This window comes from Henckelia pumila, unplaced genomic scaffold (genome assembly GCF_033568475.1).
Source record: "Henckelia pumila isolate YLH828 unplaced genomic scaffold, ASM3356847v2 CTG_466, whole genome shotgun sequence".
Taxonomy (NCBI): Eukaryota; Viridiplantae; Streptophyta; class Magnoliopsida; order Lamiales; family Gesneriaceae; genus Henckelia; species Henckelia pumila.
Genome location: NW_027331833.1, coordinates 1,570,974 through 1,591,488, shown reverse-complemented (window position 1 = coordinate 1,591,488; position 20,515 = coordinate 1,570,974). Strand labels below are relative to the sequence as shown.

The 20,515-nt window shown below is 32.8% G+C and overlaps 3 protein-coding genes across 4 annotated transcripts; 2 read left to right on the top strand and 1 right to left on the bottom strand.

The window, feature by feature from the left end:
• Positions 1-1,481: 1,481 nt before the first annotated feature.
• On the top strand, positions 1,482-8,501 carry LOC140872522 (protein decapping 5-like). Of its 2 annotated transcripts, none has more exons than XM_073275372.1 (8): positions 1,482-1,835; positions 2,866-2,966; positions 3,295-3,366; positions 3,443-4,384; positions 6,211-6,309; positions 7,347-7,547; positions 7,643-7,753; positions 7,981-8,501. In XM_073275372.1, exons 1-8 carry the CDS (start codon positions 1,664-1,666, stop codon positions 8,128-8,130), a joined length of 1,848 nt encoding a protein of 615 aa, XP_073131473.1. In that variant the 5' UTR covers positions 1,482-1,663; the 3' UTR covers positions 8,131-8,501. The 2 variants fall into 2 exon arrangements, with proteins under 2 accessions (XP_073131473.1, XP_073131471.1); XM_073275370.1 differs by having other exon boundaries at positions 6,208-6,309.
• A 7,271-nt stretch (positions 8,502-15,772) lies between these two features.
• On the top strand, positions 15,773-18,607 carry LOC140872588 (probable transmembrane ascorbate ferrireductase 4). The gene is made up of 4 exons (XM_073275477.1): positions 15,773-16,048; positions 16,153-16,204; positions 16,310-16,506; positions 18,114-18,607. Exons 1-4 carry the CDS (start codon positions 15,899-15,901, stop codon positions 18,411-18,413), a joined length of 699 nt encoding a protein of 232 aa, XP_073131578.1. The 5' UTR covers positions 15,773-15,898; the 3' UTR covers positions 18,414-18,607.
• Positions 18,608-18,691: 84 nt separating this feature from the next.
• LOC140872495 (uncharacterized) lies at positions 18,692-19,141 on the bottom strand. Its single transcript, XM_073275339.1, has one exon. It carries the CDS (start codon positions 19,139-19,141, stop codon positions 18,692-18,694), a length of 450 nt encoding a protein of 149 aa, XP_073131440.1.
• Positions 19,142-20,515: the final 1,374 nt, after the last annotated feature.

The following is a 20,515-nucleotide window of genomic DNA, read 5'->3' as shown; positions in this document are numbered from 1 at the left end:
TCTCCTTTTTCCCATTATATGTTACTAAATTTGATGAAATTTTAATTTATTGGCTAATGAGTAGAGCATAATTTGATTTCAAACCTACATCGTCGGTTTGAATATAATTCTTTTTCATATACTATTAGTTTCTATTATTCTTATTGATTTATCTCTGAGAGTTCTTACTTTAAATTTTCTGAAATGTCAAAAATATTTTGTCTAAAGATGGATTCTTCTTTTGGAAATTTTACGAGGCATAGTAGCAAAAATTTGCGGTCAAAGCGATGTATATGTATCTGTCTAATTATGTATACCTTTAAATGTCATGTTTGATTTGATTACGCATTGTTGAAGCTAGCTTATAAATATAAATTTTATTCATATGATTTCACAATTGATAAACACTATAAATGTTATTTATTTAAGAATGAAATTATTATTTCTTTGTCGTTTGCCACAATTTTATTTCATTTACACATTTTAATATTTTTTGAGTGTTTCTTTTTTGTTGGTGTCTTAATTTCAAGTTTTCAAATACTATTCATGACTACTTGATTTAATGTTGTTTTTTTCTTAGTAGACTAAAATTTTATGTTCTCAAGTTTTTTTTAATTAGTCGAAATTATTTTATATGAACAATTTTTCTTGCAATTTTATTGTCGGTGCATGAGCATGTTAATGATTTTCATCTATTATTTTGTTAAAAATTACATCATGTTGACATTGGATTTTATGCAGCAACGATTCTTCGGTTCGTTCAATTACTACAAGTCCACACATCAAAAATCCAAATTGGAGTTGAGGGAACTTTGAGTTAACAAATTGAAATGCAGAAATTTCTTTCAAGTATAACTAAAAAAATTGCTTATTTCGTGGAACATGTATATATTAAGATCATATATTCAACTTTTTTTAGTTCAACCCCTTTCTAAAAGTTACATGATGTGTGTATATATATGTGTTTTAAATATTTTAGTTATCTTATCTTATCTTTTTGCATTAAATTTATTTTGAAAAAATGTATTAAGTTACACATGAACATGTTTGCCATATTTTTTTATTATACACGCAACGCGTGTGCCACAGTTGCTAGTTATTATTAAATCACATATCATTCGCTCGTACTAAGTATGTCCTTACCTTTTAACTTGATTAAACATTTGATTTACTTAAATAACGACACCTTAACCATGTATTTTTAGATGATTGAATATTAATTTGAAAAGAACAGAACTTATGTTCAAATAATTATTCAAATTTTAAGAATAACGAAAACTCACATCTGATAGGTTAATTTTATGGGATATATTTTTTTTTATACTATCAAATTCACGAAAATATATTAATTTTCATTTGGAACATGCATTAGATGGACTGATATGTTTGTAAGATGAATGAATGAGATCCATTTAGACTACAGAAATTTGTGCAAAGTGCTAGTTATTATATTATAATGGGCCAACCAAACAAACACCTGAATTGTGAAATTAATTAATTACTTATGTACCGCTTTCGAAATCAAATTCATCAAAACGGGAAACTGAAACCGAAAACCCTACGTTTCCCCTCCAGTCCAGATTGAGCAGTCATCCTCTCTCTCTCTTCAGACACATTTTGTGTGTGATTTCTCTTTTTGTTTTGATTTATATTAATTGGATAGAGTAGATTATCATCGGTAAGGATGGCGGCAGAGAGTTCAGCGGCGGCGTCTACTGGTAGATCTGGTGGCAGTGGAGCGTCGGCGGACTCGTACATCGGCAGCTTGATTAGCTTGACTTCCAAGAGTGAGATTAGGTATGAAGGTGTATTGCACCACATCAACACCGAAGAGTCCAGCATTGGATTGCGCAATGGTGAGAAAATTACCAGTACTTGTTTTCCAATCTTTGTTATTTCTGATTAAATTCTTGTGAGTTTGTTTTCTTTCTTCCATCCATGGCTAATATATATTTCTGATGAAGTTCTCGTGACGTTGTTTTTCTTTTTTCGTCATTTTTTAAAAAGTTTTTTGGTAGTTTTTACCCGTTTTAGCTGGTTTTTGTCTATTTATTTTCTTTTTCGTGGTCAGGATTATTCATTTTCTTCTCCGTTTCTGTGCTTTTGCCAGTATGTTTAGATTTTTGGGGACTAACAGCCTGGAATTTATCGAGTGCATTTTTCCGTGTAAACATTTTTGGTATCTAACTAACTTCGATTACAACAGATTGGATTTTTCTATGTTTCTGTGGATGGAGTTTTTGATATTTTACCTTTAGGGAATGAAGAGTGCTCAATTTAAGAATGCTAAATGCAATATGAAATGGGGTGACGTGCTAGTACTAGTTGTGCGCATGGAATCAGCTAGAAAATTCGAACTTTTAATTATTCTTTGTCAATAAATGCATAGGATTTGAGTTATTTTTCTGATACTCACAACGAGGATGGATATTGTATGTAGTGCTTGGCTGCTCGCATTTGTGTTCTGAATAGTGAGGAGGCCTTAGATAAGTTACAGCGCAGAAAGGCGGTTAAGTTGGGTGCACTGCATCAGGACAACACTTCTTTTACTGATTTAAGGGATTAAGAGAATATGCCTTGTTCTACTTTACGTGTAACCTGTTGCATGAGTCTTGAAATTAGAGGAGTTTCACGTCGTTCGGCCCTTGATTTATTTGTCCTTGGTGACCCAAAATGATATAAGTGAAGTTGATTATGCAGAATGAAGGAGTAACAGTTCAATCGAGTTGGTCTAAGGACAAGCAGGATTCGTAGTGCATTTGGATACTTTAAACTGTTCTAATTATTTAAGTAATTGCATTCCTAATTATTTAAAGGCTTGTGTGTTATTTGTCTATGTATTGTAATTTGTAAACTAATTTTTTGTTTCAAAATAAACTGTGGCAGTGAGATCCTTTGGAACAGAAGGACGGAAAAAGGATGGCCAACAAGTCCCTCCCAGTGACAAAACTTATGAATACATACTGTTCAGAGGAAGTGATATCAAGGTATCTGTTGGTTTTTTATACTTGTTTGGTTTTTCTAGTGTTTTACCTTTTCTCTTTAGTGCAGAAGCCTGTATTTGAAAGTATAATTTCTTCCTTCCATTTCATTTCCACGACCTTCTATTTGGAAATAATTATTTTTTTTTGAAAATATCAGTTCTTCCTTCCATAGGTTTTTTCATTGCCATTTCTCTTTAGTTTATAAGCCTGTACCGAATTATCATTTCTTCCTTCCATTGTTTTTTTAACTAACTCGTATAAGAAGTAACCTTTACTTCCTTCCATTTTTATTCAGTTAACATAAAGTAATGAATTTTTCTGTTTTCAACAGGATTTACAAGTTAAAGCTTCTCCTCCAGTTCAAACTACACCTCCCATAAATAGTGATCCTGCAATAATCCAAGTAAGCAGGGAAACCTCTGTTGTAGTAATGTGGCGCAGGATTGATTTAACTGCTAACTTTCTATGTTCTGGCACAGTCTCACTACCCCCATCCAACAACCCCATCTACAAGCTTGCCCGCAGCTCCCAGTGGATCCTTTGCTGATCTGGGTTCCCATTCTTCACAACTGGGCCTCCCTGGATCCAATTTCCAGAGTGGTCTGCCTTTATATCAGCCTGGAGCAAACTTGAATTCCTGGGGCACTTCTCCTCCAAATGCAAATGGAAGTGGTTTAGCCATGCCAATGTATTGGCAAGGATTTTATGGTACCCCTAATGGGATACCTCAAATGCCTCAACAATCTTTATTTCGACCACCTCCGAGCTTGGCAATTCCTCCCTCCATGCAACAGATGCAGTTTTCTAGTTTCAACTCATCTTTGCCAACGACAGCATCAAGCTTGCCCAGTTCAAATTTTCTTGAATTTAACCCTTCCATGGTTCCTAGCAGCACTAGTTCTGCTGGTCTAACCTCTAGTTCATTTCCTGTTTCAACATTGTCTTTGAATGTTCATCCTCTACAACCTGCACCACTAGTATCTGGAACAACACCCAATCTATTGCCAAACATTGCCCCTGCATCCACTATCCCTATTTCTATACCAAGCTCTAATTTTCCTGCTTTGGCCCCTTTCTCTACTTTAGCTTTGGCCAATGCAGGTGTACCTTCAGTAGCTAACACTCCTAATGCAACGTCTGGGCCAGCAACCTTATCCCAGCAGACGATTTCTCTACCTGTAACAGTTTCTGCTACAGTAGCATCTGTTTCGGTTCCTGCAGAACCTATGAGGCCTTCACTTGTAACACCTGGGCAGCTGCTGCAATCTGGGCCAGCTAGTGTTTCTTCCCCTCAACTTCTTCAAACAACTCAGAAAGACGTGGAAGTAGTTCGAGTGTTACCAAAGTCATCTACAGGACCACCAACCCCAGTTGTAACAGAAGCTCAGCCGCCAATATTACCCTTACCAACAAATAATAAGGTTTTTCTCTTTTACTTATACACAAACTTATAGACACATGTTTTCATTATTTATGTTTTCTTAAATTGAGATTTCTGATCATTGAATTTGACCAACTTTGTTTGAGGCCGAATGCTATATAAATTGTTATGAGGAGTTTTGCATGTTTCCTTATGAAGTGAAATTTTAGATATCATTGGGACCAATCACCATGCAGGATAAACCTGATTCCCTGACACTTTATGTTAGGAACTAAACCTCCTAACATAGTTCATCCTGCTAATATTAGTATATTACTAACAGGAAAGAAAATAATATTGAATTATATGAACTACAATCTGAGAAATATCTCAGACATGGATAGAATCCTTTTACTAGAAGAATACATTCATTCTCCTTGCCCCTAGAGCTTGCAAGAACAAAACACAATAAAAACAGAATGAATCCCTCTTCCCTTCTATCCCACTTAAATTGTCTTCTTCACTCGTTATCCATTTCCTTTTGTCCAGGTTATTGTTTCTAGAATTCTCTTGATAAGTGTATAGACCCAATTTATCTAGGCCCATGACATGATGATAACCGATCTTTATTTATCCAGCCAATTCTCTTAAAGTGTAACACTTCCACATTAAGGTTGCACATGAGAAACAACATAGTTTACTCATTGTTTTTTCCCCAGAAAATTTAGCTCTCGTGAATAATAATCCCTTGATTTGTTTGGTCATTGTAGTTGGATGAGCTAACAGAGGCCCTTGATTCTGCTATGCAACATAGATTTTTCTAGCTTATGCTTGACAATTTTGCAGTTGAAACTTCGTAATGTGACATTTTCTGAATTTTTTTGCGATACATTCAAATTTAGAGTACTATTTGTTACCCAGTTCCATCATATTTTGACATCTTGTTTTTTCAATCATTTTGATGGTTAAATGTATCGCTTGTTTGGTTTGCCACATACTTTTTTCTGCCATGATTGGAATTGCATAATTTGGGCACTGTGTAGTTGCTCTTGCCTTGTGGGATGGAAGATTTGGTTTTTGATCGTAGTTGAAAATTGTGTGCGGCTGGGGTATGTGTGGGATTTATGTGGTGGATACTACATCCGAGAGTGTACGTGTCGTATGACTGGGATTCCTGTTAATGCGGCTGTGATAGTGTGATGGTTAATTTTTTGAAAGAGTATAATCTTCATCAATTGTCAAAAACTATCTTAGTCTTATCTGAATTCAGGGAGCTGAACATTTTACTCATTTTATAAGCATGTCGCCATCTTTGGGGAGCTGAACATTTGAAGTCCTAGATATTCATGAAATATGAATTAGTAATTGTGATTGTGCTGAAAGTATGACATTTAACGATGAAACCACAGAATATGTACTGATTTAAGTTTTAACCGTGAAGAACAAAAGATTTAGTGTAAAATATTGAAATATAGCGCGTTTAACAAAATAATGTTCCCAGAGTTGATACTCTGTACAATCACTCTTTCCTCCCTAGCTGATTACTAGTAACCTCACAAAAAACGATGAAAGTGACATAATGCGTAACTGTTCCTTTCTTCCAAGGGCTTGTGACACTTGGGTCTGTTTATGTCTAGGCCCAATATATCCAAGCCCGTAGCTGTATTTGGGTCCCTGACAGTTGAACATAAAATTATTCCAAGAAAGTTGTGAGAAGCAAAGGTTGCCTTGAAATTATTGTTTCTTGGGTAACTTAGAATTATCCCATCATTTCTACTCTGTTAGTTGTTACCATTGTCGGAAACTTTTTTGTAAAATTTTTATTGTTTAACCACTTGAGAGCGTGGTTTGGAGCTAATGTTGCATTTATCGATTACTCTTCAGCAGAACGGAGCTGGTTATCACATGCGCAACAACGGAGTTGCTTATCACATGCGCAACAACTTCAGAGGGCGTGGTGGACCTGGTGGTGGAAGAGGATCTGGGGTAATAACTGCTTGTATTTGCATTGGATCTTCTTTTTCTTTTTTTGACAAACTATCACATGTTTTTACCCTTGAATGCGTGTCCTTTTTTGTTTTCAGTCTTTCATTTATGTCATTTGACGGATATTTGAATATCTGTGATATGCTTCTTCCTTCTCGCATAGATCCATTCAATAGCATATTCTATTTAATTTTAGTAGTTTCTTGAACTATGCCAACTTATTGACTTTGCCATAGAATATATTTTGCCTTTTAAAAATAATTCAACTAAATCATCATCAACTTATTAAGGTTCCGATTGGACGTGTACTTTAAAAACGTTCGTTTTTTAGTGTTTTATAAGTGAAAAAACTTAAAGTATTAGTTTGGACAAGATTTTTATAAAATGTTTTTGAAAAATATTTTTTAAAAAGTGTTCTTCAAGTATAATTTTTAAAGAACAATTGAGATGCGTTTTTAGAATGAAACTATGGAAGGCAAGAATGTATAACATTAGTTTTGAAATGTTAAAATGTTTTTATAGAAATAGTAGTCTAAACACATTTATTTTTAAAACAAATTTTAAAACATTTTATAATTTTTTTTTAAAAAAACACTTTTATAAAAACGTTTTATAAGTATTTGTCCAAACGGAACCTAAGTTGTCTAATGGAATAAGGTTGCTTGCGCAAGCAGAATTCAAGACACTCCAATGGTCTTTGCAAAGAATATTTACAAAACTATCAACCATTTCGAAGCTTCATGTCCTCTCTTTTTGACATTGTTTTTTTTTTTTTTTTATATATACAATAAATTTGAGAGAAGGGAAAGCATCGGACTCTGCATTCTAGCACCATGATGCCTAGTTAGCAGAGAGTATGCAGACAACAAATATTGGATAACTTTCTCTTACCTGACTAGATTTTACAAAATGTGAGGTGTCCGACACATTCGTGAAAATTTTCCATAAATTAAGGAATTCAGCTATGTTTCTGTCATCAACTGTTTCGTTATATGTGGAAAAATTTGACTGTGGAGCATCAATCTTTGACCTGGCAGATCTCACGCCCTGTTACAAAATTTACTGAAGATTTTGATTTCATGGCAATGAATGAGAAATTTAACAAGGATGAAGTGTGGGGTCATTTAGGAAGAAGTAATAAATCCCAATCTAAGGATAAAGAAATCAATGGAAGCGGAAGTGATGAATATGATTCACGTGATGAGGACAATGCTGAACCATGGAAGGTTGAGATCAAGGTAATCTATAATTTTTATAATTGCTATCAAGTTTACTATCATCATCGATGGCAGGATTTTATGTTCACGAACTACTATATTATTTCACTTTGCAGTCTGGTTATAACAAGGATGACTTTTTCGACTCAATTTCTTCCAACACTTCTGAGAACGGCCCTAATCATGGAAGAACTAGGTATTCAGAACAAATGAAAGTGGATACCCAGGTACATCTTATTTACTCTAGATCATCTGACGTTCCAAATAGTGTTCAAATATTTTGTCCCCTCTTGCCAGTGAATGATATGTATTCTTAAATTTAATTTGACACCTTCACCTATATAAGAAGCAGGGAATCAAAATACATCTAACACACTCTTATCCTATTTGGGTGTGATCCGTACGCTTGCATCTTTAAGTTTGCCTGACTGCTTATACAATCTAATGAATACAGACATTTGGAGATTTTTCCCGGTATCGGAGTCGTGGCCGTGGTCGTGGTGGTGGTGGATTTCGTGGCACTTATCATGGTGGAAGAGGTTATGGTGGGTATGGTCATGCAGGTAGGAGTCGTGGTCGAGGTCGGCAAAATCATGCGTCGTAGAATAATAAGCCTGTGTGTTTGTGCTATTGAAGGTCAAGTAAAAGCTGTGTGCCAATCTTGTCCCCGCTTGGATGAGTATTGATTTAGGACACGATCTAGTGCTTACCCTGGTTTCGAGTAATAAAAATTCACAGCTGGATATTCAATACTTGCGTCAATCCTATTTGTCGACTTCTTATCCACAAGGGATTTGGTAGTTTAGTCGTTGCACATGATTTTACTATGATTCTGTTCCGTCTTCAAATCCATTGGCAGTAGACAAACAATAATGTCTGTTAAATAAACTATTTACCGTTCATATCTCTCTGCATAAAACTGGGGAATGTGGGTGTGTTGAAATTCTTACACTATGTTTATATCAGTGAAATCAAACTGGATTTGTTACGATTTGGAATTGAAAATGCCATTTTAGTACTTGGCAAAATAGGATTTCAAAACGTGATTGGTATTTGATGAGATTTCATGGGATTTCATTTAATTAAGTGAAATACTGGCAAAATTGATTGGATTTTATGGGATTTGAGTTTATATAATAATAAAATTATTTTTAATAATAAATTTATATATTTTACTTGTAAATTTTAAGTTTTTTTTATAATTTGTTTTTACAAATATTATTTATCTAAAATTTATGCTATCAAATTTCAAAATATATTCCAAATTTTTTGTCAAACGCTAAAATAAAATTTCAATTTCAAATATTTAAATTTAATTCCAAATTCCATTTTTTACATCTTCAAGCGCACCGTGAAACAAATAAATCAGGATTTTCCTTCTTTGGAAAAGTAAAATTCGAAATTACGAAGGTAGGGTTTATAAACACTTGGAAAAATTGATTATTAGTTTTACTTTATGAAGTCTATAATAACTTTTCTCTTAAACGTGTACAAACACTAACTTAAATCAGGTTTTGATCAGCTTTCGGTTTCATGGTTGGTTGAATTTTTGATTTGGGGTCTTCACATACTACTTGTATGGCATTTGTTTCTTAAAAAACAGGAAGGAAAAATTACACTTGTATCTTTGTCATTTTGCAATTTCGATCTTCTATGTTTTAAGATTGTTTTAAGATTTCAGTTTTAGTAATGTATGTTTCGATTTTTGGCAATTTTAGTTTTTTTTTTTCGAAAATTCTCACGTGGCACTTTAAATGTCAGCTTCACATCAACACTGCATTGATGTCACATCGAAAAAAAGAATAAAATTAAAAAACAAAGATTGCGGACTAAAACTGAAATATGAAAACACAACCAAAATCGCATAGTGACAAACATACTGGACCAAAAAAATAATTTTCCAAAAAATAAAGAACGGAAATTTTGAATTTACTGAAGTTGACTGATATTTAAAGCGTATAACCGGCCATAAAATTGGAGAACATTAAAAACTTGTCAATGCTAGTCTGGATTTTACTCAATGTGCATCGAAGTTAGCCGCCGTGGGTTTTCAAATCATAATAATTATTATTTTTTTAATAAAAAAAAGTTTAGTCTGAAATTCTCTTGCTATTGCTTGACTCATCACTTCCATGGATCGTAACATCGAAAAGCCTCACATATCTCTGAATGATGACGAATTTTACGAGAGTTGAAATAAAAAAAATGTATGTTTTAAAACTTAGTTATAGAAGGCCACATCAATCTCTTCCAACTGAATGAAATGGTTCAGATGCCGTTCAAAATCTTGTTCAGGTCTGGAAAATTCCTCTAGGATGTTTTAATTACGAGATGTTCATGTAACAACTTATTATAACATACATGGTTGTTATAAATCATAATAAAAACAGAGAGATGAGTAAAGAGAATTTATGATATGAGAGAGAATTCATATGAATCAATACTCAGGTGCAATTTTCATTGAACTCAATCACCCTTATTTATAGGGAAAGATTACAAGATACAAATATTCACAAATATTATCTTTCACAAATATTATCTTGATCACATATCTTTAAAATATAATCATCTATAATAATAATACTCCCCCTTAGGTGATTATTTGCATAAGCAACCAATTCTTCAAAATCTTCTTTTAGCAAGATGGATGCTCAGGACTTCATCGGGACTCGAGTGCTGCCTCGTTAAAACCTTGACTGTAAAACCCAGTAGGAAAAATCTAAACGAAGAAAAAAGAGTACATCACCATATACTTTCTTTGGATGTCTTTCCGACAATAGTTGCTCCTCGTTAAAATCTTATCAGGAAAAACTCAGTGGAACAAAATCCTAATGAAGAAAAAAGAGTACGACATCTCGCGATATATGTTAATTGTATCATTAAAAACCTTGTTATGAAAAATCACGTGGAAAAAATCATAGACAATGAAAAAAGAGTACAACTTTAATTGCTCCCCCTCTTGCAAGCATCACTTTCAATTATTAACTCTTAATATTTCAATCTTATGCACTGATTTGCCAAAAATTGATTCAGATGCTGATTTTGCCATAGGTATGGTACTTCAAGACCAAATATCTTTTCTTCTTCTTCAAGTTGGCAAAAACAATATTTTGAGCATCGAATCCTTCGAGGATGTTTCTATATATACCACCATCAAATCAGTACATCCATAACAAGTGCAAATATTTTCTCATAATCCACTTGAAATATTTTGAGAAACTTTGTTAAAATTTTCTCATATTGCCACATATCATTGTTATTGAAAGTTCAACAAATTGTAGTTTAAAATAATCATCATTTTGCGTAATAGCAAAACACACGAATGATTATATCATTTCGATCCCAAATAATTTGTGAAATCTCACCTTTCAATATACTAATTATTCTTTCAAGAATAACATAATCCAAATTGGATTCATTGAAATAATTGGTCGTTCACGCTTCTAGCGTCCTTTTTCATTTACTTGCAAGTAATATAAGATATGGTCCTGCAGGAGGTCGATTTATTTCATAACGACCAGCCTCCATTGTTCTTTTCACATTTATATGTTCACTCATTTTCTTTAAAGGAGTTTCGTCACTAAAGACGATTTATATATATTGTTCAACTTGAACATAAATGAAGCTAAACGATCTTATACACAAGATCAAATAATGTATTTGAGATTTAAACTTTGAACACCATGTTCACTTTATATTTCATTGGGATCGATCTCAAAAATATTCTTGTAGCTTCTAATTCCTCCCCCTCAATATTGGAAACATTGTTTTACAAGAATAACAAATGAGAATTTCGCGTCATAAAATCTCATTGCTCAAAATAATTGATCATAAGATCCAATTTATTTCTAGCATATTTACAATCTCTTCAAGAGATTTATGTAGTACATTTCTCGCACAAACATTAATTTTCAGTACATGAGCATTTGACATAATATTTATAATATATCTTTCAGATATCCCCAAATACGACGCATTTAATTTCATGGTTTAGTAGTTGATTGGAGGCAAAATAAATCAACTAAACCAACATATTTATAATCATAAAATTGATATGCATATCCTTTTTTGATCAAGCTTGTCTTGATTATATATTCTGGAAGTTTTTCTCAATACGTATTAGCGCAAATATCATGTTGCGCTTCGTGGGCCCACGTTATTTATTCCTTCCAAATAATATGGGGATTCTCTACCAATTTGAGCTAATGATAGTGATATCAAATTTGATAAGCCCAAAAGAATTCATAAAATCTTCTGGATCTTTGATTCAAAAAACTTCATATTTTTCGATCCAATAACTTTTGGCTTATTCATTAACAACTTTGTGCACTATCAATAGTTTTTCAACTATTTATATAATTTGAAAGCTCAATTCAATCCATTATGTCAAACTCTAAAAATATTTGTATCAATGATACTTTTGGAACCTTTAACTCTTCTAAAAATATTGATTTGTAATATACTATTTAAACCAAATCAATATCCACTAGATTCAAAATTTCATATACGTCAATATTGTGTATCACCATTATATGATATCAAACACGTCATTTTTTTCATCGTCAATCAAACGATTTTCAAGATCTTTTAGACATTCAATCAACATACGATGAAATATATGATTTGGATAGACATTAACAGTCTCCACAAACTTTAATATCTTACTTGATAGATATCAATAAATCTTTTACGTACTTCAGGTACGATTGTGATACGAGATACCGATGTACATTTAGTACAATACTTGATTATGACGTATATCTCAATATTTTGTGGTGAATTTATAATTCATATCTTGCTTCATACGATATGACATATTCTTCCTTGAAGAATTAAACTACAGTGTATTAACTATGTTAATTGGCACTGTTACATTCACTTAAAAGAATGTACCACATTAATCAGACAATTTTCATAATTGTCTTTCCTTGAACAAATTATTATAAATAAGATATTATAATAAAAGAATTTAAATTGAAAAATCGAACGTACCTTTTCAAATTCATGTATGCATCAAGTAGATTTTTTACCTTTAATAATGACATTCAATCTATCACGAATGTCATTTTACATTAAATTCATGTTCTTACATGTAAGATAATAACTTGTGATAAAAATACTCCATCATTCATTTAAAAAGTGATAGCTTAATCAAATGATTTTGAAAAAAATTCAAAATTTATATCCACAATCAAAATTGAGGAATTTAAAATCCATAATCAAATTTTATGGAATAAAGATGTAACAACCCAATATATCCTTAAAATAAAAAATTTTCAAATCATCAAATTGCATAATTAATATTTAAGGCAATATATTGACCAATAGGATAGATTCACAAAATTTGTAGATCTTATTTTATATTATCAAAATAATTTATGTTAATCAAAACACATGCTAGAGTTTTCCAAAATTAATTTAAACAAATACAAAATTAATTTACCAAAAATAAATTAGTTCAATAAATAAATAAAATGACTTGAAGTTAGTCATAAATCAACCAATTGACATCATCATGCATAGGCTACCATCAATCCATCATCGTCGTTGCCCAATATAGATGATGGTCCAATTCATTGGGTTTGACATTTTTTTTTTGTTTTTCGATTGATAGTGTTGCGATCTTACTACCGCTCATTCATAATTGTCAATCAATAGCCTATGCAGTTCATCATTGAACATCAAGTCGCTATTCATAAAAATAGTGACAAATAATAGATCATGCTTCTTCTAGAGCATTAAGAACGAATATATGATTTGAATCGATATCAAGTCAATATCTTTTGATATATATATATATATATATATCAAAATATATATATATATATATATATATATATATTATAACATTCACTTATGGATATTGACAATTTTAGATCATATATAGATATATTTGAGAAATTATACTAAATTTCTCAATTCATAAGATCCTCAATAATCAAAAGGGCATTAAATTATATTTTTCGAGAATATTTCCAAATCTTGGATCTTATATTAATATTTTTCATGAATATTATCAAATCTTACATCTTTTTATCAATATTTCAATATTGATACACTTTGACATAAGATCTATTTCTTCAATAATTTTTATATATAGATCTTGGATATCATATCATATATCAATCATGATTTCTTCAGTTTCTTGATATACGAAATCATATATCATATTTTTATCATGAATCTATTCAGATTCTCATATATTATATTATAACTAGAAATCTCTTTCGATTATCAATATATTTGATCTTATATCAGATCTTAATCTTGAATATCTCAATATTCAATATATTATATCACGAATTCATGAATATCTTTCGATATATCAAAATTGTAATCATCAATCTCTCAAAATTCTCAACATATTATATCATGATCATGAATTTCTTAAAATTCTCAATACAAAAGGTCATCAACATATTCATGATATTTCATGGGCACCAATATATCAATTATTTCATTGTGCTACTTCTAGAGCACCAATGAACATCTCTCATAAAATCAAGTATTGACAACACGTTGTGCTATTCCAATATCATCAATAAAATGAGAATTATTTTCATTCTCAGTTGGTTACAGAATCGTGCTGATAACGTGTTATAAATCATAATAAAAAAAAAGAGATGAGTAGAGAGAATTTACGACATGAGAGAGAATTCATATGAGTCAATACTCAGGTATAATTTTCATTGAACTCAATCACCCCTATTTATAAGGAAAGATTACAAGATACAAATATTCACAAATATTATCTTGACATATTTATCTTGATCACATATCTTTAAAATATAATCATCTATAATAATAACAACATATTTATAACAATGGTAACATTATAGGAAGAATTTGATTGGTGTCATGATGATTTTTGGAAGATTTTGGATGACTATTCTAAGGTAGAATTTTGTAGAGCTTTTAAGAATCACTTTTTAGCCTTTCATGAATAAAATTTTGAAAATTTTGTTAACAAAAAACTGAGAAATGCTTCCTATAAACTCTCCAAAACACTATCTAACACAATTAAATAAGAGGGAAATAAATTCAGGTGGTTATATGCTTATATTGATGAGTTTCAAATTTATGATTCAAACTATTTTTATTTGTTTCGATAAACAATATTAAAGTTAATTTCAAATTCAGTCTAAAAGTAAGTTATAAATTTTATTATGATGGATTTTAGATACACTCAAGTTATCTTGAGTATTATTTCTCAAATTCTTCACCAAATCAAGTAATTTTCTCTCAATCAAATCCATAAAATCAAGCTGAACCTTATCTAGTAATTCAACAGCTTCTTTATCCTAAGAGAATGGATATTATAATCTTTTTGAAGGGAGCTTCGACCCTGCAGTTGTGGTATTGCCCCAACTGCAGGAGAAGGATCCAGATTTACACACATAATTATTTTCATGTGAGGTCCATCACATGAAAATAAATCAAATCTGGACCCTTCACCCTATAGTTGGGGCAATATCACAACTGTAGGGTCGAATTTCCCCTTTTTGAATTAGCTTGGTGAGAGTGATGTGACATCAATAATAATTCTAATTACAACGAATTGATTATTTATTCAGTTATTATTATGATTTTAAAAATTTGTCTTATCTTGAAATTTTGTTTTTTTTTAAAAGTAAAAAAAACAATATTAATTTATATTCAAATTTTAAGACAAATCAAGTAACATGATTGTTTTTGTATTTTTGTAAAATATACGATATTTTTTTAAAGTTAACAACATTATAAAATATTGTTTTAGCATAATCTGGAATTTAGAAAATTATTATAATAGACATTATTAACTTATGGAAATTAATTTATAGAAAATTAGTTTACATTCAAAATGTAAGTTAAGCAACCAAATCGTAAGCTCCACCTTTTTGAACCTTGAATGCTGACAAACAGATACTACCAGTCTACCAACACATGATCATCAATATACACTATAAGAGGGGAAGATATGACACTTGTAAAAATTCACAAGATGCCAACAGAACGTTATCCTCCCAACAAGTCCAGATCTAAACTTATTTTGTTGTATTATTTTGATCTTTCGAAACGAAGAAGCCCTTTCTAGATTATTGTAAGTGATTCAAGTTATGTATTAGTTATCAATCTGTGGCAACTTTTTCTCCATTCAATTTTCTATCTTTAATTTAATAGTCTTTAACTTAATAGTATTCAATAATTCAAATCCTGTTGGCAATAAACTATTCCTAATAAAGTAAGGTCCCAAGGAAAAGAAAATGCTTGATCAATAATTTAGAAATTTGGAATCTTAAGTATATAAATATTATTATTTTGGTTGTGTCGGTTGCCCTGTTGCTTAATGTAAGATTTTGAGTGATTTATTGAAAGAAAGAACGCTCGACTCCATGGCTGCAGTCTTATTCTCACCATTTTCTGTCTTGCTTTTTGCAAGAATTTCAGCTTTTTTAGTTGCAATTCTTGTTATTACATGGACTCTTCACTTCCAAGCCAGCTTCATTCCTCTTTCCTCCTCCCAAGAAGATCTCATTTTTGATGTAAAATTCCATTCTTTTTTCTTGATTTTTTTTTATCTTAGTCTTGTCTACTACATGGGCATGCATTCATGTAAAAGTTGGTTTGTATGTTCTTGTTTGAGCAGGTGATGCATCCTTTGTTAATGGTGATTGGTTTCATACTCATTAGTGGAGAAGGTAGGAGTTTCAGTCGAACGCAGATTTGGGTGCCACAAAAGGGAATTCTTTAGTTAAATTTTGATTTTGACTGGTGGGTTTTGCTTCATTTTCTGTATTTTGCAGCCATCTTGGTGTACAGATGGCTCCCTGGTTCAAGAAGTTTGAAGAAATCAGTGCATTTGTGCCTTCAAGGTGTAGCTCTAGGTTGTGGGATTTTTGGTATCTGGACTAAATTTCATGGGCAAGATGGGATTGTGGCTAATTTTTATAGTTTGCATTCATGGATGGGTTTGATCTGTATCCCTATGTTTGGCGCTCAGGTGACATTTTCTCATGCCTTTTGTTTGTTTTGCTTATAGGTTGATCTTGCACAAGGGGAAAAAGATGTTCTTTTCTCTTTTACGTTTTGCTAGTTATATATTCATATTAAACTTGTTGCCAACATTATGTATTTGACGAGGATGGGTGGTATAAGCATAGATGTAAGACTTATAATGTAATGTACAAAAAGATTGATGATTTTATGGGGATCGAGGATGCCACTTTCTTTAAAAAATAGTGTAGTTAACATGATTTGAATTCGGGTGAAATGAAAGGTCTGCTTCAAGAATTCTGGCTAGCTAATTCTGTTTCTGTGAAACCTGCCTAATAATCCATCGATATTGAGCAATGCTACTTGTTTAACTCAGCATCCTGAAAATATTGTTGATTCGCATGCCATTGATTCAGTCTTTTATGTATTCAAAATAAACGTGTATGAGGAGCATAGAGATTTCTATGATACTGTGGATCAATGGATTCAGTTGTTTTCTGGGAGGTTGAGTTGATAGCTAAATGACTTTCAAGAACTTTAGCCACATAATTTCTATCAAGCAGGTTGAGTGATTGAAGTATCCTGAAATTGAGTTGCAGGAGGTTTGCTGTACCTCGTAAATAGGAGATGAATCAGTTCAAGGAAGATATACTACAGGCACTATTAGGTTAATGTTATTTTGTTTTGGACTTGTGTCATCAATTGTGCATAGGTACCGTTTGGTACATGAGATGAAAGTGGGATGAGACACAAATTTTTACTCATCTCATGTTTCTCTCATTTTTTTATTAGCTCAATGATATCTCATGGCCCGGTATGAGATTAGATGTAGGTTTGATGACAAATACTTCTCCACCCATGATATTAGTGGAGGATGAGTGTCATATAAGTGACATTGTGTGAAATTGACAATGACAATTAAGAGAATAAACACAATAATCCTACAAAATAAAAAGCATACAAAACAACATATTATTCATAACTATGTCTTGCTTATCCATATCTCATCATGTTTTATTCATTTATCGTACATCTCATCCATGATACCAAACGGTATCATAGACTACATGGTAGTAACGCTGGACGTAATGCATCATCTGCTACTCTTGTGAGTCTACAAGATTAGATATAGTGACTAAGTTAAGGAGACTTATATCTGAAAGGATGGTTCAATCGATATGATATCTATTTTGTGACCATTTTTATGATAGTTCATCATGTCTTATGTACAGTTTACGAAGAAAAGACATGCACGTAGTCGTTCTAAACATCACATTACTATATCTTTCATCAACTCTTACAAACTACTCCATGTTACAATTTTTTGTAGACGGAACGTTTGCATCTTCTGACACAACTTAAATGATTCTTAAACATGGGAAATATCTTGGAAAACATAGCATTAGATGCAAAAGACTGTTAAAACGTCTGTCTTGAGCCAATTGTAGCTATAATTGAATGTGTAACGACAATGTATGTTATCATTTCCAAATTTTAGCCGGTCCTAGATATACCTGATGGAGAGAGAACTTTTAGTCATCCAAATGAGTGATATAATTATCTCCTGTTTATTTAATCATATTTTCATCATGGAAAGGGGTGATGTTGTTGCAGTGGTTGTTTGGTTTCATGAACTTTTGGCATAAAGGAGAGGTTCAGACAGCAAGGCTAAAGGTGCTCCCTTGGCATGTCTTCCTTGGTCTATATACTTACGGGTTGGCAGTGGTGACAGCTGAGACGGGGCTGCTTGAGAAGTTGACTTTGTTACAAGCCAATCCAGATGTAACAAAGCGCGGTCCTGAGTCGTCAATTGTGAATGGTTTGGGACTCAGTTTGGTTCTTCTGGGCAGCGCCGTGATTCTTGCTGCGGTATTGCCAAAAGGCCAAATGCCTAAACCTAAGGCCGTGTTTTGAAATGGCAAATACTCGTCGAATTCATTTGTACATAGTTTGTTTGGTACAAACAAAATTATTTGTTACAATACATCTGGTTCCCCTCTCCTCCATATTGTTTGGTCCTCCGATGTACTTGAACGAAAAGAAGAATAAAACGTTGTCGAGCAACTTATCTTGAATAAGAGAAACCCTGCTATATATTGTCTTGAATATATATGCGCGCGCACACAACTAATTTTTTTTTTAAAAAAAGATAATTTACCAAAAAAGGCATTTAAAATATTGATACTGATAGTTCAACAAGCCAAACCATCATCCTTCTCCACATGAAAAGCAAAAGTCCTGAGAGGACTTGCTCTCGGCGACTTGGGCATCTCCGGGATCTGATTCCCGGCGTAATCATAGTAAATGGCACCCGAAAACTCCGGCGGCCGGCATTTCTCCCCCATCGAGATCGCCTTCTGCCACAACCCCACCTCTTCTTTCCCACCAACATCAATATCTTTTGCATAAGCTTTCTTGAGTAAATGCATCATGGCCTGGTGGCTTATGGTTATCAGCTGCTTAGGTGATGGTAATGGTGACTTGGGGTGTGGCGGCGTGTTTGGTTCCGCATGCTTTCTTCGAACTCGTGCTGCATGTTTTGCGCAGAGGCCTACCAGAAGGGACGCAGAAACAAACAGTCCTATTGCTAAGGGGATCCAGGAGAAGCTCTCACCTATGTACCTTGGCATATGGCGGACCATTTTTCGTTTTCTGTAGTTGGCCAAGAAGAAACTAGAAAGTGCATGTACTGGAGAAAACTGGACTAGATGGATGGATTTAGAAACTGAAATTTTTGCGTGTTGTTTTTCAAAAGTGTGTTTCATATTATATATGTAACATGTTTCAGTGTGTAAAAAGTATCAATTTGGTAGCAGTTGGAAGATGGGGGGAGGAGAGATTACCCCAAATATAGGTGAGTCTACGTCACAGTAGAACTCCAGGTGAGTTTGTATCCGATGTTCGCACAAATATCGTATACAATGAATAAAAAAAGTAGTCGCAGACTCTTTTCTTTCTTTTTTTTTCTTTTTTTTTAAAAAATTTTACAATGAGATGTTCAGGTGCCATCTTATAGAAAAATAAAACATGAAGTACTTGCCCGATGAAACAAATATAACTTGTTTAATTTTATTGTATATAGAGTTTGTGATTTTTTCATGGATCACACATACAAAACTGAATAAAGACATTGGGGAATTGTAGTTAAAAAGAAAAAGGAAACCATATCTATATTATGTTATAAATAATTGTGAAAACGCTATATATATTTTTATTTTAACTTTTTCTATATTCATTTGGGGAAAATTTTTGCCACCCCTGAAATAATTGTGCAGCTCCATTCCTATATATCTGTTTGTTAGAATTTAATGATGAATTAGGTTACAAATTAAAATGTCAACTGAGCGTCAATTTAAGGCAGTTGAGTCAATGGTGTCAATGCCATTGTATTCGTATGGCCAAAGACCAATTCTAAAGGGCTTATGTTTATCAAAGCTATTAAATATTTTAATATAAATATTTTCCAGCAACACGAGTATATATTAATATATGATCTCCTCTGATTACACGCGTCGGATTTTTTCGTACATGATTTGTATCACCGTAAGAGGACCCTCCGGTTATAATAGATATTGTGCCTCCTGTGGGCATATTCACTTCCCTCTAGTTCGGTTTCTTGCTTGTATCACCTCGCTCTTTACGCTGTTCGCGCTGATGGTTGTCGTCGTGGTTCTTGCTATCTCGTTGTTGATTGTGAGACTTATCCACGTAATCGCCCAAGTATCCTCGCTTGATTAATTTTTCTATCTCTGCACGGAGGCTGAAACAATTTTCAATGAAATGTGCCCTTTATCCTTATGGAAACGACAATACTTCTCCAATCGTTGTCGTTTAGGGTTCTCCTTTATCGGGCGTGGGAGCTGTAATAACCCTTGTTGTTGAGCCACTATCATTACGTCTATCAGACGTGAATTCAGGGGGGTGAATTGGAGTCGGGGGCTTTGAGCTGTTCGCCCATCATCTTTCTTCTTACTTTCCGATTTCTCTTCCCCCCTTTCTTCTCTTCCTCAGTTATC

What these genes read in the sequence shown, in the direction of transcription:
- LOC140872522 (XM_073275370.1), top strand. Translation starts at nt 1,664, where the DNA reads ATGGCGGCAGAGAGTTCAGCGGCGGCGTCTACTGGTAGATCTGGTGGC. An exon ending in TCAGAGGAAGTGATATCAAG is followed by an intron (nt 2,967 to 3,294) that starts GTATCTGTTGGT and finishes TGTTTTCAACAG; the next exon opens with GATTTACAAGTTAAAGCTTC. An exon ending in CCTTACCAACAAATAATAAG is followed by an intron (nt 4,385 to 6,207) that starts GTTTTTCTCTTT and finishes ATTACTCTTCAG; the next exon opens with CAGAACGGAGCTGGTTATCA.
- LOC140872588 (XM_073275477.1), top strand. Translation starts at nt 15,899, where the DNA reads ATGGCTGCAGTCTTATTCTCACCATTTTCTGTCTTGCTTTTTGCAAGA. An exon ending in AAGAAGATCTCATTTTTGAT is followed by an intron (nt 16,049 to 16,152) that starts GTAAAATTCCAT and finishes TTGTTTGAGCAG; the next exon opens with GTGATGCATCCTTTGTTAAT. An exon ending in TCCCTATGTTTGGCGCTCAG is followed by an intron (nt 16,507 to 18,113) that starts GTGACATTTTCT and finishes ATGTTGTTGCAG; the next exon opens with TGGTTGTTTGGTTTCATGAA.
- LOC140872495 (XM_073275339.1), bottom strand. Translation starts at nt 19,141, where the DNA reads ATGGTCCGCCATATGCCAAGGTACATAGGTGAGAGCTTCTCCTGGATC.